The sequence below is a fragment of the Gossypium raimondii genome, chromosome 6 (assembly GCF_025698545.1).
Source record: "Gossypium raimondii isolate GPD5lz chromosome 6, ASM2569854v1, whole genome shotgun sequence".
In the NCBI taxonomy this organism is placed as follows: domain Eukaryota; kingdom Viridiplantae; phylum Streptophyta; class Magnoliopsida; order Malvales; family Malvaceae; genus Gossypium; species Gossypium raimondii.
The window spans coordinates 22,484,485-22,503,130 of record NC_068570.1 but is presented as its reverse complement, the minus strand read 5'-3'; the positions used below and the strand labels follow the sequence as shown (position 1 = coordinate 22,503,130).

General features: G+C 29.5%; 2 protein-coding genes across 6 annotated transcripts; one reads left to right on the top strand and one right to left on the bottom strand.

The window, feature by feature from the left end:
• Positions 1-463: 463 nt before the first annotated feature.
• On the top strand, positions 464-7,017 carry LOC105773136 (PX domain-containing protein EREL1). 5 transcript variants are annotated; one of them, XM_012594811.2, is made up of 10 exons: positions 464-708; positions 1,667-1,777; positions 2,105-2,203; positions 2,390-2,476; positions 3,199-3,307; positions 3,617-4,422; positions 4,881-5,045; positions 5,553-5,795; positions 5,943-6,158; positions 6,546-7,017. In XM_012594811.2, the coding sequence occupies exons 1-10, from the start codon at positions 616-618 to the stop codon at positions 6,741-6,743; spliced, it is 2,127 nt and encodes a 708-aa protein (XP_012450265.1). In that variant the 5' UTR covers positions 464-615; the 3' UTR covers positions 6,744-7,017. The 5 variants fall into 5 exon arrangements, with proteins under 5 accessions (XP_012450265.1, XP_052488348.1, XP_052488351.1 ...); XM_052632388.1 differs by having other exon boundaries at positions 4,881-5,168; XM_052632389.1 differs by lacking the exon at positions 464-708 and having other exon boundaries at positions 2,113-2,203; positions 4,881-5,168.
• A 594-nt stretch (positions 7,018-7,611) lies between these two features.
• On the bottom strand, positions 7,612-11,465 carry LOC105773137 (adenine phosphoribosyltransferase 5). The gene is made up of 6 exons (XM_012594813.2): positions 11,152-11,465; positions 10,945-11,055; positions 10,431-10,523; positions 8,467-8,616; positions 8,025-8,083; positions 7,612-7,852 (listed from the first exon to the last, which is right to left on the bottom strand). The coding sequence occupies exons 1-6, from the start codon at positions 11,249-11,251 to the stop codon at positions 7,784-7,786; spliced, it is 582 nt and encodes a 193-aa protein (XP_012450267.1). The 5' UTR covers positions 11,252-11,465; the 3' UTR covers positions 7,612-7,783.
• Between the last annotated feature and the right edge of the window lie 7,181 nt (positions 11,466-18,646).

Below are 18,646 nucleotides of genomic sequence, written 5' to 3'. Positions count from 1 at the left end.
AAATTAAAGTTAAAATATACGCTTTTTTACTTTTTGTATATTTGAAATTTAATTCTTTTATTTTATTTTAAGTAATTTAATTTTTCTATTTTTGATTTAATAATGTAAATTTAATTATTAAAATTATTCTGTTAAATACATATTTATTATAATGTTATTTCTTTTTGTTACTTGACTCTCAAGAATGTATTTTATTTCAAAATATCATATCAACGAATTTAACTAAAAAGTTTCAGTAAGGTAAACAATTTAAACATAAATTTTGAAATCTGGAAAGGTTGAAAGATTAAATTCTTAGAAATATAAAGAGTTCAAAGACTTGAAACATATTTTAATCAGGTACTAAATTCCTAAAAGGATTATATTTTAAAAGTTTAAAGAGTACAGGGACTGGGAAATAATTAAATCTAATCAATAATAGTAAAAGAGAAAAAGGCCAAATAATTGAAATTCCTCTGTCTAAACACCTGCGTGACGCTTTGGTACAGTTGTCTACTTTTTCCCCCCGATCCGATCAATAAACCCTAAAAGCTCTTTGCAATCGATTTTAATGTTCAATTTCGATTCTTAGACAGAGATCGGCGTAGTTTCGTAGTAAATAAAAAGGAGAAATAGATGATGCAGAGACGGAGTCCACCGAAGCACAGGCACGATGGGACTTCGCCACTGCCTCTCGGGATGGATTGGAGTCCGCCCCCTCGTAAATGGGTCAGCTTCCTTACAAATTTACCATTTCATTTTAAATTAGTTTGGAATTCGAATCGGCACTTAGATTCTGTTGTTGAAGAGTTCTTAGTTCATGAAATTCTAGAATTTTGAACAATAATTTAATGTTTAGAGTGAGTTTTATGGTGGATCAAGACTAAAAGAAAAAAAGACTGGATATTTTTCAATTATGAGATTGGACTTGATTGCTAGATTGTTTCAGTAACTTACGTAATCTTAATCTCAATTGAAAAAAAAAAGAGTGCATTCCCTCGTAAATTGGTCAGCTTTCCGACAATTTTACTCTCTTTTCGTTGATTTTATTTGAAGTTACCTTGGAATTCGAATTGGCACTCAGATTTTGCGATTGAAGAGTTTAGTTCATAGAAATTATAGAATTTTGATCCATAATTAATGCTTATAGTGAGTTTTACGGTGGATCAAGACCCAAAAAACAGACTATAGATTTTGCAATGATGAGATTGGACTTGATTGCTAGATTGTTTCATTAACTGATGTAGCTATCTTAATCTCAATTGAAAAAGACTTTTACATAAAATACCTCTTAACCAGTTTTTAAATGCATTAATATAGTAAATTTAGAATTTTATGTTTGCTTCGCTTGTCAGTATAAGTCCTCATAAGCTGCTTTTGAGCATTTACAAAGTTCCTATGGTTCTTAAGCATTTGCTGATGAAATTTTAGTTGTAATATTTTTCATAAGGACAGTGATAGGAGAATTCTATCAAGAATCTAGACATCTAAAAGTAAGGGATGAGTTATACTTTAATCTTGACATAGATTGGTATTCTGAATACTATCTTTCTTTTAACTTAGAAAGGAATGGATTTTGATGTTCTTCATTCATGTTGCTATTTTATTAGTAGAACTTTTTTGGCTGTCTGGAAACTTATAATTGAATTTTGGTTTTAGCGCTTATTCAATTTTCATATACATGCAGAATGGGAGAGAAACTGTTTGGCCACATGATCCTCGAACTGGATGGAGTTACTGTGTTACAATACCTTCGTGGGTTGTCCTTCCAAAATCAAGAGATTCAGATCCTGTAGTGGTAATCACCAGTATATATGTCTATGGTAGATTGTATCTCACTGTCTTGTTGTGACTTAGTGATATTTCAAGTTATCTTTAACAACACAAATTTTGTTCTCATCTTTAACTTTATAACACTTAGGCTATGATTGTAGATTAGGGTTCAGAAAAAACTTTCTACATCTAAATGGGTCCATGTGATGTAAATCTAATACTCTTTGGTCTTCCTTTCAATTTTTTAACAGACACATTGTGATTCTGTGATAATCATCAATCATGTAAATGTTTTAACATTTTAGTCACTATATATATGCCTTGGTTCTCAAATAACATTCTTAGGTGCCAGTTTTACAGGGTACATGTGGGGGTACAATCACCAGATGGTATTACAACTACACGTGGAGTATTGAGAAGATTTAATGATTTTTTGAAGCTATTCAATGAAGTAAGTCCTGCCATTTTCTTTATGTTGAACCAAGAAGTCCATCATTTAGAGTATATGTTACAAAACTGTCATTATGACATATCACTTGAGCATTACTGTGGAAACAAATGGCATGCACCCTGAGTAAAATATTCAAATACAACTTATTTGGAGACCTCTTATATTGTTATTGACTTTCCTCTACAGCTCAAAAAGGCATATCCCAAGAAAAGTCTTCCCCCTTCTCCACCCAAGGGGCTGTTGCGTTTGAAAAGTAGGGCTTTGTTGGAAGAGGTTGGCAAGAAGTTTTTTCACTTTGCTTATTTTCCTTTTTCGCTTTAACAGAACTACTGTAGCTACATCCTTCTCTTCATCATCTGGAAAATGTGCCATGAGTCTATTTTAGTTCTCATATTAAATCTTTAATGTTCACCACTAGCTTTGTTTTCTCTTGTAGTTGCTAATAACAAGTTCATCCCTTGATAACTTCTCGGATCTTGCGCCACTAGACTTTGTATTTTTTGGGCATTTACTCAGCACTATTTTGTCCTACAGCTATTTTACCACAACTTTTGACAGTTCTTTGTGGTAGGCTATTTTGGTCAAAGCATACCAAAATTCTTCTATGTAACTTAGCATTGGATGAGTGAAAAATCAAACCCATAAAGGATTTTTTTTTAATATCTTTCAAGTTTTCCATCTGTATGCTATCTATGGTTTCCTATTGACAAACAAACATGGTATCGATTAGAGATTTTACTTGACAATATCACAATCATCTGTTGGACAAAAAATTTTGAGTTTTGAAACTGGAAGGTCATTCTCAGTTATTATTTAGACAACTAGATAAAGAAGCTATATGAAGTTGCTACAGTAGCAATTATTTTTTTATGTGAGTTGCAAATTTGTTTATTGAGAGAAAAAACAAAGAAATGAAAGGTTCCAAATTAAACCTATTGATGGTAGTTATGTTATCTGAGTGACTAATGTCCTCAAAAGGCTTTGTTTTGTTGCAGAGAAGGTGTTCATTGGAGGAGTGGATGACAAAGCTATTGTCTGACATTGACATGTCAAGAAGTGTCTCAGTGGCATCCTTTCTTGAACTAGAAGCTGCTGCGAGGTCTTGTATGTGCAATTCTACTTAATTAATAGGACCCTTCTTTTTCTCTGATAATTGGGGTAGGGGTGGAGTTGCTAGAGATTGAACTCAAGCTCTCATGCCACACAACACAATAATCTTGCCACTAGGCCAAGAGGTTGTTGGCTTTAATTAATATGACTTTAAGATGTAGTTATCTTATAAAGTTTACCTATAAAAATGGATGTTTAATAGAATCTAATGTGACAGGTTATCTAATTGGCTATATATATTATCCATAGTCAAGATTAGTTTTATCATTAACTTGGAGTTTTTACATTTCTTATTCTTTTCAGCATTCCAAGAATTAAACGAATGCTCATCAGAAGCTAATATTGCTGGAAATAGCACAATTTCTTCAAAAGTTCCTTCCAGTTCAAGTATATCTCATTTTGCTGGTGGTTCGTCAATCACATCAGATTATGGTAGTGATACTGCTTATGAGACATCTGAGCTTGGGACACCTAGGTTGGGGAGAGATGACAGTTCTGAAATTGGTTCAGGAGATCTGACACTGGATGAAGATTTAACAGGTTCAATAGAAAAACTTGTGAAGTATGGTATGTCGAATATTGATGAGGGACTATTCATGGGACAGGCAATTTTGGAGCAGCTAGAAGATTTTCCTAGGCATAGAACATTGGCCATAAACATGAATAGTACTTCAGAGAAAGATATTTATAATGGAAACGGGTCCAGAGCTTCATTTACTACCGGTAATGGATTGGAACTCTTTTCTGAGCTAGAGCCGGCTAAAGTGGCTGGTCATGCTCGGAAGTTATCAACTGAAAGTTTTGGAAGTGATGTAAGTTTTCTGAGAGGTAGTGATATGTCCATTTCTGGGATTCCAAATTCATCTGTTAATGGCTTTGTTGACCTTCCTGGAACTTCTGAAGTATTATATACAAGGGGAAGTCTTGGAAACTCAGATCCTCAGTCTTCTGGAGATACAAAAATTGTTCTTCCATTGGATCAGCGTCATAAGATGAATAGGGTTCTTTTAACCATGCAGCGGAAACTAGCCACTGCAAAAACTGACATGGAGGATCTAGTAGCCAGATTAAATCAAGAAATAGCAGTGAAAGGCTATCTTACCACAAAGGTGAGTGGAAGCAGTTTGACATTTTTTCTGAGATAGATTTTGAAAGTTGTCATAACTCATAAACTAAATAGTTTAGAATCAATATAATTGAGATATTTTTAGCATTCAGGAGCTCTTGGCAGTGATAGCTCATAATTGTGAAGCTGACTACTTATATGTCACTGTATTGGTTTCCCTTTCTTTCAATAATATCCTTTGTTTGATCTACATTCAGATGAATTGTGTGCAAAATAGCAACTTCTGTATGGTTTGCATCTGATGTTCGTGTATCTCAGAATTGCATGTTCTATTTCTTTCTCTTTTGTGTCAAGTGCATTATATATCATTTCATTCCATTTTTTAATGGGTTTTATCTTTGGGTGCTTAAAATATCCCACTAGAGGTGGAATGAGTTTTAGTCTTAGTAAAAAGATTTGCAATTTTAAGGTTAAATGAATTAAAAAATTGGAGCTGTTTAGGTTAAGGATTTGGAAGTGGAACTTGAAAGCACCAAACAAAAAAGTAAAGAAAACCTGCAGCAAGCTATCCTGATTGAGAGAGAAAGGTTTACGCAAATGCAGTGGGAGATGGAAGAACTTCGGCAGAAATCATTGGAAATGGAGTTGAAGTTGAATCCTAATCAGGTAATGTATTTAACTAATCAACTCCTTTTTATTCTTAAAATTTATTTTTCTTTGTTACTGCCATATGGTGCAGTGTGCACGTGCATGATATGGATGATTTCCGCAGATTTTTCTCAATTTAAGGTAAAAGATGAACTTGGCCTGATAATTTATGCTTGGAGAGGCATTGTATATATGACTAATGATTGTATGTTCCTAGTTGTATGGCGTCTTCTTAAAAGAATCTGACACTCAGCCTCTTACACACCCCTGAAGAGAAAGCCAAAACTAATTTTTGGATAGCAACATTAAAGAACCAGATTGTCTAGGTTGTATTCAATGTTGAGTGAATTTTGTTTTTCTTTCTTTCGAAAATTTAACCACCATTGATTTCTCTTGGACAAGCATTGAAAATGTTATCTGGTTGCTGTATAACAACATACTGTTTTGCTGCAGTTTCTGCACTTGAGAATAAAATGTACTTATGATGTTTAACTATTCACTAACGAACAACAAAACTTGAGACAGGATGAGAAGCAAATAACAGAGACAACCAACCAATTGGCTGCTGAGGAGAAAGATGCAATGCTGCAAGAGTTAAATGCTACTAAGGAACAGCTGAACAGTATATCAAAGCGATATGAAGAGCTAGAGCTTAAATCAAAAGCAGATATTAAAGTTCTGGTTAAAGAGGTTAAGTCTCTCAGGAAATCCCAAAAGGAACTGAAGCAGGAGGTTGGTCAGTCACTATCAGAAAAAGCTGAAGCTGAGGTAACCCTCTATACATTCAATGAAAATAAAACAAAATAAAATTCCTGTTGTTCATTTTGATTAAAAGATTCTAGAGATATTAGTCTAGTCGAAGCAAATAATTGCTCCAAGTTTCTTGCTGTCAGATGTAACCTTTGGATTTTGCAGGTACAACTAGTACAGGAAAGACAAATAATTAAGCATGTAAGAAATGCTAGAGAAAAGCTGCTCAACAAGTGCCGGCTTCTTCACAACCGGCTTCTTGAATGCAGTGTGAATTTGTCTACAGATGATGAAAATTTAATCAAAGATTCTTCCTTTGTTCAAGAAGCACTGGATTTGTTGACTACATCTGATAATAAAATCATTCTCCTACTTGACGAGGTACCTTGCTTTTTGGTCATTCAAAGTTGTAAAACTCTTGTCCCTTGATCTCTTAATACTTCCAGTTATGTACGGTTAGGGTAAATAACTCTATAGAAAATAAAAGTGAGTTTTGTCCCCAATTAAATTATATATATAAATGCTGACCAGGATATATACACTTTCTTTCACAATCATAAGTAAAAAAACATAATTGAGTTCCCTGCTTATGTGCCTCTTCCCCTCATTTCATTAATTGTTTAATGTTATTTTTCAGGGCCTTTATGTTAAAATTTTAATGTTAGTTTCCATTCTTTTATCGCTTGGCCTTTCCATAGTTTCCATTCTTTTATCGCTTGGCCTTTCCATAACTTCCGCTGTTTTTTTTTTTTTTGCACATTTAAATAGGTGCAACTATTAGCCAAGGAAGAAGGCAGTGCCACTGGCAATGATGATATCCAATTGAACAACCACTACGATAGTAGAACAGATGATGAGCTAAGGAAGATCATAGCAGGCATTTTCACCGAGAATGCTAACTTAAAAAAACAGGTAAATTCTCATCTACGGCATAAACTGAAATGTGATAATCATGTCAAAGAATAATGATAAGGAATTAACCAAGTCTTGAGAAAATATGCAATGGGGTTTGAATATTGTAGTTATTTTTCTATCATTTAGATTATGATAAGGTAACCCCCACAATCTCCATTATAGTCCCACAGAAATTAATTACATTGTGAATTTTGGGGTTCCATGTATACCGGTAATGCAGAGAAGATGCCCTTTTATAACACTGCTGTATTCTATATAATATCTTTTGAATAACTGTGGAGAAAAATGAAAGCAAAAGCATCCAAGTTTGATGTGTTTCCTGTTTTCCTTGCGTCTGGGTTTTATCTTGTTCTTGCATATGATAACTTGTTAGAAAGATTATAGTTTCAATAGCCTCTTACAAGCACAAACAGCTAAACTTATGTTTGCCTACAAAGATGATTGAGTATTAGCTGCAACTATGCCTGCAAATAGACCTATCAATTAGATAGATTGGGTTGGTTTCGGAATGATTCAACCCAGTATAGATAGGGTTAACTTGAGTTTTAAAAATTTCCAAGTTATTTGGATTTTTTTTGTTGAGTCATCTTGTACAAGTTCAAGTTGATTGTTTAGCTTTTAATAGTCAAATCGAATTATGTCTAATTTGAGCTTTAAAAATTGAGTCATTTGGATTTTTTTTCAAATAATTTTAGATTCAAGTTGTTCAAGTCATTATATTTGAATCATTACATGTTCAAGTTGGGGAACCTGGATTATTGGTTTGAATAATCAAATTGAGTTAAGTTCAGCTTCGGTTTAATTGGATCCAGTTTTCTAGTTTTGGTCAAAATTTACAGGTCATGGTCATGATTATAATCCATGTATATAATTGATTTAAGGTTTTGAAGAGGGTGAAGACTGAAATACCATTATGCTGTTTTATGGGGAAAGATGAATCAATATATAGATGATTTCTTCATAATTTGTGCATGGAAGCCTTTTTTTTGGCTAAAATGGAAACATAGCTAGGCGGAAGATGGACATATTTTCATAAGAAAAATAATGAATCATACAAAATGAGCCCTTCTCTGCAAATCAACATATAAATATCAACAGCTATCTATTTCACGTGGCTCCACAAGAATATAAAGTGGCTTTCCATTAAGCCTACGTTGTCCCTGAAAAAAGTAGAGATAGCATGCACTTAAATCATTTACAATAAGTTTCATTGAAACTGATTTAATCGATAGCTTTCGGGGGATGTATCTATTTTTAATAATAAATACCTTACCCAACTCTTATTTGTATTTTACTTAATGTTTCTATGAATGAGAGAAGGATTTTTACTACCTTAACCTCCCGGAGTCCGATAACACATGCACATTCCACCACTTCAGCACCAACACGTTCTAATTAAACAACAAAAGAATTCTCATTATTTTCACAGAATTTCATAAAGAGTTATCTGATTTTATCAATTAATCCAGATGCTTACAGTCCTCAAATTTAGAATTTAATTTGCATAGTTTATGTAATTAGTTTGTCCAGATAACCAACACCCTTAAGAATTTCAGTTAAAATACTGATGTAAAATATTTTCTAGAAAGCACACTTTTTCTAACCTATCATGCTAAAATAGGTTTTCATTTTAAGAAAGAAAAAATCACAACAGCGTTTCAACTGAAATAATTAACTATTGAAACTAATTAAAATAGAGATCAAATTAAAGAGACCAAAATCATAATTTGATGATTAACTAAAACACCAACAAAAAAAAAGCTAAAAGTTTTACCTAAGAGTGAAATGGCAGCAGAGAGAGTTCCACCAGTTGCAACCAAATCATCAATCACAATAGCACGTTCCCCTGCCTCAACAGCACCAACATGCATCTCCAAGCAGTCACTTCCATACTCCAGCTCATAAGCTTCTGCTATCACTTCACCTATACATGCAAGCATGCATGCATACATACATACAAGAAATTTTTAAAAAAAAAAGGTTAGAATATATTATAAATTTATGTTTTTTTTAATATTTGAAATGTAATATTTTTATTTCAAGTGTAATTCCTTTATTTTTTTTAAAATTTCAAATTTATTTATTTAAAATCATTAAAGTTCTTTTATTAATTTCACTAGTACAGTGTTTTGAATTAAAAGAGAGTCCTTAATATCAAAAGAGGAAGTGTTGTAATGAACTTTAATTTAATAAAAAAATTTAATAATGTTAACAATTAAACTTATATGATAGGGACTGGATCAAATTAATCTCTACTATTAACTAAATCAATTTAGTCCTTATACCATTAAAAAGAATCAAATAAGACTAAAATTCAACAAGATAAACATTTACTATTAAAAATATCATTTATTATTTAACAAAATTATACTTTGAAAGCTTTTTATAATTCTATAAATGAAATATTTTGTTTGGAGTTGAATGATAAATGATAAAAATAGTATTTCTATTTTTTTAATCTGAAAAGAAATTTCTTGAAATTAATTCAGATATACTAAAAGGGAATGAAAAGGGAAGAAGATGATTAAGATTAGATCCACTAAAAATTTCCATAAAAAGCCGACCAACATAACTCCAACAAGGGGTAGAGTCCGATTTCAATTATTGGTAGGTGATTAAAGTGGAGATATTCTACAACTTCCTTTACCAATTTAATATTTTGCAAATTGTTTTCTGGGGTTCTGACGTTTTCATAATCTTTATATATGTATGGTATTACTAGATTTTTCTTTTAAAATTACTGAAATATGCTGATTTTATGAGGTCATGCCTACATGATTGACACCATAAAAAATACAGTGTTTTTTTTCAAATAATTAATACAATCTTTTTCTGTAATCCACCCCACCCATCCTTGACCATTAAAGCAACCCCTTTCAATCATTTCAGCCACCACTATCTCCATTCCATTTTTATATGCATGCTTTGAATTTATATGATGGGTTTTCCCATTTAATTTTGGAAGGATTTAATCAAAGCTTTTTTAGAGTTTAAGGGATTTAATGATAATTTTAAAAAATAAATATTTTTTGAGGATTTTCTTGAATTATTTAAAAATAAAACTTTAATTTTAAATTTTCAAGAGCATAATAATAATTTTTAAAATGAGGGGAAGTGAAAGCCCTTTGAATCCAAGGGGCATGCAACCCCTTAGGCCCCAAAATAAAAAGTAATAATAAATCAATTTCTTTATAAACAATGAAATTATAAATTAACATATAATAAAATTATATTTTAATCCTTTAAAAATAAAATAAATTTTTATTGAATTCTTTCAAAATTAATAAATCATAAATTAATTTATAAATAAAATTATATTTTAATTTTTTAAAATTTATAATTTAATATCAATCTTCCTTTATCAAAATTTCGAATTCATATTGGTATTTACATATACATGTACGTATATATATATGTACACAATGGTAGATTCAAAAATAGGGAGGTAGGGGTAAAGTTAGAAAATTTTTGGAGACCGAAATTAAATGATATATTTTTATGATAGTAAAATATAATTTTATTATTTTAATAACGTTAATCTTTTTAACTTTTAGAGGATTAGATCAAAATTTTATCATTTTTAAAAAGTTAAAAGTACAATTTTACTATTAATAATTTAAAATTTTATAAATTATAAAAAGTTTAAATGAGGTTACGCACCCCTGCCAGGCCACCTAATCCTCCCCTGTTTGTATACATTATATATACATTTATGTGTATATGTATATATACAAGTACCTGGCAACTTTTTGGGTTTTCGCAGAGGAACAAACTTCGCACCAATGGCTAAGGCAATCGTTGGACCAAACATGAATCCTCTTGCTTCAACTCCTACATACACATGTTTTTATCTTTAAAAAACAAAAGCCCAAATTATCATTTTAATCCCTCTATTATGTTAAAATTTAAAATTTGATTCACGTAACTTAACCTATTTTATGTTTATAATATCGTCCACAAATAGTTAACTGTAATTGTAACCTTTATAAGTGAAGAAGCCTATGTGTAATTTTTTTAAAACATCATTTCCAATAATAAAAGAAAATTATCCATGTAAAAAATAATAAATATTAATAATAAGTAATTATAAAGAATGATGCCATAAATAAATAAATAAATAAATAAATCGGCACAAATCAGCTTAGAAGACCTGCTTAATTTCTTTCCCTAAAAAGAATATATAAAACACCAAGCAAAATACATTAAAAAAAAACAGAGTAGTTAAGAAGAAGAAGAAGAAGAAGAAGAGTACCAGCAACGACAGAGATATTCATGTCTTTATATCGATCGACAAATATGTCCACCGTATTTTTAAACGCCTTGTGATCCAACAACAAAGTTGTTATGTCTTGGAACATAATCCCTGTTTTTTCCCCCGAGAAACAAACACCCTGTTCTTTAAAAACACGGTCTTTCTTCAATGAAAATAAAAAACAAAAAAAAAAGAGGGGGAAAAGACCTTGTTTTGGGAAGTGAGGAACAACCCTTATGGCGTTTGATATAGCTTGAAGCCTTGGGTCTCCTTTAAGTCCATTCTCAGCCGCAAACATTTCCACCATTTTTGAACTTTTTTCTTTCAACACTCTTGTTTTTAAAGCTCTGCCTTCGATTTATAGGAGGAAAACAAAAAGGGAGGGGGTTTCTTTTCCCTCCTTAAAATTGAACTAAAAAGATGAAATCTTCTGTTAGTTGCAACTGTTTAATGTTTATCCTTGAGATATATATACACAGATATAGAGAGGATATGGTAAGTGCATTAAATACGATAATCTGTTGTCTATTTATGTTTTGGGCAGACCGAAGAAGAACCATTGCCCCAAAAGGCATTAATGTTTTTACCTATCACCTTCTCTCAATGGCACGTTTCTAACACGCTTTACACATAAATCTTCCTCTGATAAAGTACCCTTCAGTATCTGAATTTGGTAATTTTTTTATCTTAGTCCTTAAACTCTTTTCCCAATCCACATTAGTCCTAGCACTTGGTAGCTTTTCCCTTTTTAGTTTCCTAAACTTGAATTCCATTAAGGTATAATGGCATTGTACTTGTCACGTCATCATTTGACATATTTTAAAAGAAAATTATAATTTCTTAATTTTTTTTTGTAATCTTTTGGATTTTATACAATTTTTAAAAATTTTCAAGTAATGACATGGTATAATTTTATAATAAAACATTCTCCCACATTACTGGAATCCTAGTTCAAGGGTCAAAATGAGAAAACTTGCCAAGTTTTTAAGATTAACGTGGACAAAAAAGTTAAAAGGACCAAGTTGGAAAAAGCTACCAAGTTTGGAGAGTAAATGTTGCTTTATCCCTTATTAAAAATGGTTAATTCCATCAAGCATCCTTCAATTATGACTTAAATTCTAAATTGGGTCATCAAATTTTAAACTACTCTAATTTAGTTATCAAAGTGTCGATATTGTATTTATAAGGTCATTCGTAAGATTGGCTATTAGGCTGGGCATTAAATACCCATTTAAATTTAACGTTGATCATATTTAAAACACAAAGATATATTCTACTATGTGTAAATTGTAGGTTTAGTTTATATACTTTAATTTGGTCATTTTAATTCTTGTACTTTTCAAAATTTACAACTATAATCTTGACCAAAAGACAGCAGTTAAATTCATTAAGTTATATTTTACTATTTCCAAAATCATATATAGCAAATATATTATCACATGTGCAATGCATTGACAACTTGCTATTTCCATGTAATAATAATAATAAATTAATTTAATTAATAGATTTAACAACTATTGATCAAAAATTCCAAAAAGTAAAAGGATCTCTTTTTAACACGTCAAATGAAGTTGCTAATACAGAGATACAAACATATTTATAATATGATACATGTATTTAATATTTGGATTGGCATTCAACGCTTGAATTGACCATTTAACTGAGAGAATGACATGATTGATATGATAACATATTGATAATTTAATTAAAAGATTTTAAAGATTGAGACATTTTGTGTAATTAAAAGATTTATGCAATCCTTATATTAAATAAAATAAATAAATATATTCACTATCATAATGAATGTGTTATTATATACAATAACACTAAAAATATTTAGTTTTATTAAAAATAATAAAAACACTTTTAAACAAATGGTTGTCATTTCAACCTAAAAAAAAAACCCCAATAATTTATTAATATGTGAATATAGAAAATGAAAAATCCATATTATATGATGGCGTTTTGATTGTTTTAAGGTTTGGTATTGCAAAACCATATTTCCAGCCGCTAGTTTTGGTTTTGAAACCGTTGCAGACAAGTAGTCAACTAGATTGGTGAAGGACACGCGCGGAGAAATGAAAGTAGGATTAGGAAAATGAAAAATCCAGTAGAAGATCTAATGTGTTTATTATTTAGGATTGTGTAACGCTCTTTAAATTTCCTTTCTCATAATCTAAAAAGGAAGATTCTATGAATTACTTTTTGCCACTTTTTTAAAAAATTAAAATAAAAATTCATTAATTTTGTTTACCTCTGTTTTAAAATTAAAATATAGTTTAAGTTTAGTAATACGTAAATTTAAACATTTCAATTTTCAATTTAGTCTACTCCTAAATCCTAATCTCTTATTTTGTATTTGTCTCTATAGCTAGGTTTTGATTTAAACTTCAATTTTGACATTTCACCATCTATATTGCTGCCAGGTGTATTTTTAATTTATGGCTTATAGTTATTTTTATCGCCAAATTTTTAAAAAATGTTGATTTTAAAAATATTTAAGAAAATAGATAGATTTTGGACAGAAAAACAGAAAATGTGCCTCGTAAGACATGTTTTTCGACCCTTTTTTAAAACAATATTTTTAACTTTATAACACATTAACTCTTTTAGTCGATGATTAAATGTAAGTAGTTTAATTTTTGTTCGAGCTTTTTTATTTTTAATTTATCTTTTAATTAATAACTCTTTTATTTATAAAATCAAATAATTATTGTCATATATATAATAAAATATATTTTGATAAAATTGATATTTATCATTATGTTAAATATTTTTTATTTTTAAAAACATCAACTAATTTTTTGATATATTTTTCTTTATATATAATATTTATATGTCAAATATTTATTTTCTCCATATTATGAGATGGTGATTTCTAATATTATGAAATCAAATAATTATTTCAAATATCATTATTATTTTTATATGTAAAATATTTCAAATTTTGTTGTTTTTCATCTATTTTGTAGGTATAATATTTCAAATATCACTATGTCTATATGTGGAATATTTCAAATACACATACAAAAATATATATAATACCAAATTTTACTACACTCATGATATAGATTGAAAAATCAATATTACACATATAAATCAGATTTAGTAATTTACTACATGCAAGAATTTTTAAGGACTACGAACTAAACCTGTTCATGGGTCGGCCCACCCGGCCCAACTCGAAGGTCCGCTCGAAATGTGGGAGGATTTGGGCAAAAATATAAGCTCAAAAATGGGCTTGGATAAAAAATAAGGCCCGTTTAAAAAACGGGCCGGGCCTCGGGTAAGGCATTTTTGGCTCGGGCCCGGCCCGAATTCACTAAAGGACAAAAAAATCTTTTTTTTCTTATCGTTTTCTCCCTATTTTGCTACCATTTTACTATTACATTGCTACTATTTTGTTGTTATTATTTGGATATTGTATAAAACTTATTTTATTGTTAATTTTGTTATTATTTTAAATATATTTGTTAATTTTGTTATTATTTTAAAGATATTTGTTAATTAAGTTGCATCTATCTTAGTGTTATTTAAGTATACATATTTTTTAAAATTTATTTTCAAATTGTTGGGAAATATTTATTTTAATATTTTTTTAGTATTTTTGATGTATTATATATATTTTAAAATTATATAAAAAATAATATAAAAATTAATATGGGCGGGCCGAGTCAGGCTCGAGTTTTAACATTTTTATCCAAGTCGGGCTTAGGTAAAATTTTAGGCCCATTTTTCGGGCGGGCCTAGGCCAAGCAAACAGGCCTAAATTTTTAGTTGAGCCTAGCCTGAACTCGGCCCGGCCCGACCCGTGCACACCTCTACTACGAACAGTGTCTTTTCAATTAAAAGTGCTTATTAGATACTTAAAGAGGAGTCTTGAAATCTGATACTTGGAATGCATGTGTAGTTTTAATTATGATTCCATTGGTTGATTGAGTCTTAGCTTGATTGGCATCATTATTATTGTCAATGTAGGAGGATGTGGGTTCGAGTCCGCTAAAACACATTAGCTTCCTATTTATGGATTGAGGAGGGGTTATGGGTAATTTTAGGCACTGTAATAAAAAAATAGATATGATTAGAACCTATAATGAGATTGTAAAAAAAAAAAGTATGATTCCATTCACAAAACCGTAAGCATTAAATAAATGTATTCAAATTAATTTTAGGTAGCAATTTATTGAGATTTATTAGTAGTTAAATTTAAATTGTTGGAGATACAAAAATTATTTATCTTAAAAATTAATTTACTTGGAAAATAAACTTTGTTGACATGCTACATGGATGATATGTCAACATTTAAATAATTTTTATAATTATAAAAAACTATTTTAAAAGTTAAAAATCATTAAAACTATTAAAGAAAATTATATTGATTATAAAAGAATATTTTTAAATTTAAAAATTAATTAAATGTTGACATATAATCTATGTGGCAATCCATGTGTATGACACATCAATAAAGTTAACAACTTTTCCATCCATTTTAGAATGATTTGACAAAAATACAAGTTTAAGAACTAAAAGAGGTGAAAAATTAAATGGAGGATTAAAATAATTTTTTAAGTTGGAGGACAAACAAATTATTACGCCTTAAAATAAATTAAACCCGCTATTATTTACATTAATTCAACATAATTCTTTGATTTAAATGTAAGTATTTGTTCAATTATTATGATAAAAAAATTACCTATATAAAACTCATATAGTAAAAATATTAAAACAACATTAAACAAAAACTGTGTTACTCATAATGGTACAAATAATTAAGAAATTATTATTTTATCTAATAATATTGTTTCCACTATTATTACATATGTCCTAATATTAACTAAATAATTTTATTACTAATTTACCTCTTAAAATTTTTCACTGTTCTTGAACATAATTTACCTTTTTTTTACTTTTAACTATAAATTACACATAATTAATAAAATAAAATATAAATTAATTACATACTTTTAAATATTCAATACAACATATTCCTCACCCTATTTTTAATTAGACTTATAAAATAAAAAATACACACTTATTAAAATTTGTGCATATATATAAATAGAGAAAAAATTAACATTAATTAATTTATCACATCTAACAAAATTAAAATTATTCTAAATACAGCACTTTCATTTTCAATAACCACGTTTTAATATATATATATTTAAAAGAATCATAATGTCTTTTAAAATATAACAGATTTTGTAATAAACTTTAATAAATAAATAAATAAAATTTTAATTACTACATACAACTCAAATAAATTCGTCGGTGGCACGAACTAAAAATCTAATATATGCCTATATTTGTAATCTCCTTTTAAAAAATATATAAATAAAGGCCGCCTTAACAGCATTTCCTTTCCTTTTCTATCCTCCCGATTTCAATGTCAAATTATGATTTTAACTTTCTATTATATTATATTTAAATTTAAAATTTAATGTTTATATTTAAATTCTTTATTTTAAATATTTAATACCTTTTAAAATTACAATTATATCAACAGTTGTAATTGGAATAAAATAATTCCAAACATTAAATTGGTTAACTCAACAATTAATTAACTTAACTAAATAAATTTGAAAGAAAATCTACTCATTTACCCAAGATAGGCATTCAACCTACAATCTTTAAGTTTTGAGAACTCGTCTTTATCACTAAATCAATGCTTCACAAAAACACTCCTGCCAAAATATGTTGTTATAGATTTTTTTGTCGAAAACGATGTTTTTAAGAAAATTTACATATGTATTTTAATAAAAATAGTATTAATTATTTGAATTAATTAAATTAAATTAAAGTATTAAAATTAAATTCTAAATTTGAATATAACACAGCAACAGTTATCTTTATCATTGTTAGTAGTGGGTTGGAATCGAAGAATTTAGTAGATAAGGAAATGGTGGAAGGGGGTTGGAGTTTATCTCATAGCAGTCAATCAGTATGATGCAGAGTTTGTAGAAGATAGCCATATCTGGTGCCATATATTGCTGGGGCTTGTGCCTAGATCTCTTCTTTGTATGTTCAGGATAGTTTGAACTTGCTTCATTCTACTTCACATTATTTTCCAGGAAGTTCTCCATAGTTTCCCTTCCAAAACCGTGAGTGAGGTTAGCACTGAAGCAAGACCTTAAGATTTTAGGGAAATCCATAGTAAAAAAAATAAAAAACCTAGAAGGTGAACCCATTCCATTGGTGTTGAAATCGTTAGGTGAAAAGCTTGGTTAGACTAAGATGAGGTTCGGTTGAGACTCAAGCAAACAGAGAAGAAAACTAAGGTATGAAAATGGTTTCTTAAAATGCGTGCATGATTTATTAATGTTGAATTAGATGCTTAAAATTGAATCCTTAGTAATTTAGGCTAGTTCATGATGGAGATGAGTTTAACATAAGTTGGGATGAATGGAAAAACATATTAGAATAAGGATTTGATAAGGAATGTTTATGACACCAGTGTCGAACCTTTAGAAATTCTAGAGAAAGGAAGTAAAGAGCTTGAGTTTACTTGTGTTTTTGGATTGCTTGAGACTCTCAAATTATAATTCTAGAGTCGGAATTAGATTTGAATTGAAGAATTTTCAGTTACGTGAAATTCGAACATTAACTCTTAATTAGTCGAGTATAAAAAAATTGCATGTCATGTTTAGTTTCAATGATTGAATGTGTGAATTTAAATTTGTTCTAATCTTTGAATTGTCGCATGTAGTGAAAGACGTGGTCAAACCCTCGAAACATAAAGGAAAAGAAGAAGTATCTGAGACAAGACGGTTACGGTTTGTGCAAGCATAATTCATTTTCTTTACATGAATTTATTAAATAATTATGCTTAAGAAATTATTAATGATGATTTAATAATATGTAATGCATAGACTTGAACTTATCACTTTGGAAATGATCTATATGTCTGTATGTTTTTTATTATGACACCATGAACAAAATTTTAATGATTAGTGTTTCAATGATAAATGATCTTGGAAATGATCTTGGAAATGATGTTGGGCATAGTTTAGGTATAATTGGTTTGTCAATTAAGGTCTATAATGTGTTCGGAGTCTTGTTCGAGTTCTATGCCTTCGGGTCTTACATTTATGTGCCTTTAATGTGATGGAGGCATATGATACAATACTTTTGGGTTTTGCACTTAAGTACACTTTGGTGTAATGGAGGGATATGATACAATGCCTTCGGACCCTATACTTATATATACTATGGTGTGTTGGATGGTTATGCTCTTATGAGCTTATTGATATAATGGAGGAACTCCGCATATCTGTTCTTGACTCCATATAATACCTTGAGGGTGAAATGATATGATGATTTATGGAAAATATAACTTCTGGTGCATCAATTGATAATGATTTGGTATAATAATATATGACATATGAAATATGGTACAATGAAAACTTGATATGTGTTTTATTTGTTGAATGATTGATATATTATGCTTAGTAATATTATATTAGTATGCTTTATTTCTTAATACTGTTATGTTTTAAATTTGGATTATGTTATCACCACTAAGTTTTCAATGCTCATTGTACGAATATGTTTATTTTCTGTGCGCAAATATATAACAAACCTTTTAATTAGCTCAAGTGACTCGAAAACATCCAATGACTCAAGTCTTAGCTTACATTAACGATTGTAACGTTACTTTTGGTATTAGGTTGTAAATGGCATAGACCTAGGTCTTTAGGGAGTC

Excerpts from the sequence above, each read along its gene's own strand:
- LOC105773137 (XM_012594813.2), bottom strand. The coding sequence starts at position 11,251 with ATGGTGGAAATGTTTGCGGCTGAGAATGGACTTAAAGGAGACCCAAGG. Across the intron at positions 10,524-10,944 it reads GAATATCTCTGTCGTTGCTG|GAGTTGAAGCAAGAGGATTC; the intron begins GTACTCTTCTTC and ends ATGTGTATGTAG. Across the intron at positions 8,084-8,466 it reads TGCTGCCATTTCACTCTTAG|AACGTGTTGGTGCTGAAGTG; the intron begins GTAAAACTTTTA and ends TTGTTTAATTAG.
- LOC105773136 (XM_052632388.1), top strand. The coding sequence starts at position 616 with ATGATGCAGAGACGGAGTCCACCGAAGCACAGGCACGATGGGACTTCG. Across the intron at positions 1,778-2,104 it reads GAGATTCAGATCCTGTAGTG|TTTTACAGGGTACATGTGGG; the intron begins GTAATCACCAGT and ends CTTAGGTGCCAG. Across the intron at positions 5,796-5,942 it reads CAGAAAAAGCTGAAGCTGAG|GTACAACTAGTACAGGAAAG; the intron begins GTAACCCTCTAT and ends TGGATTTTGCAG.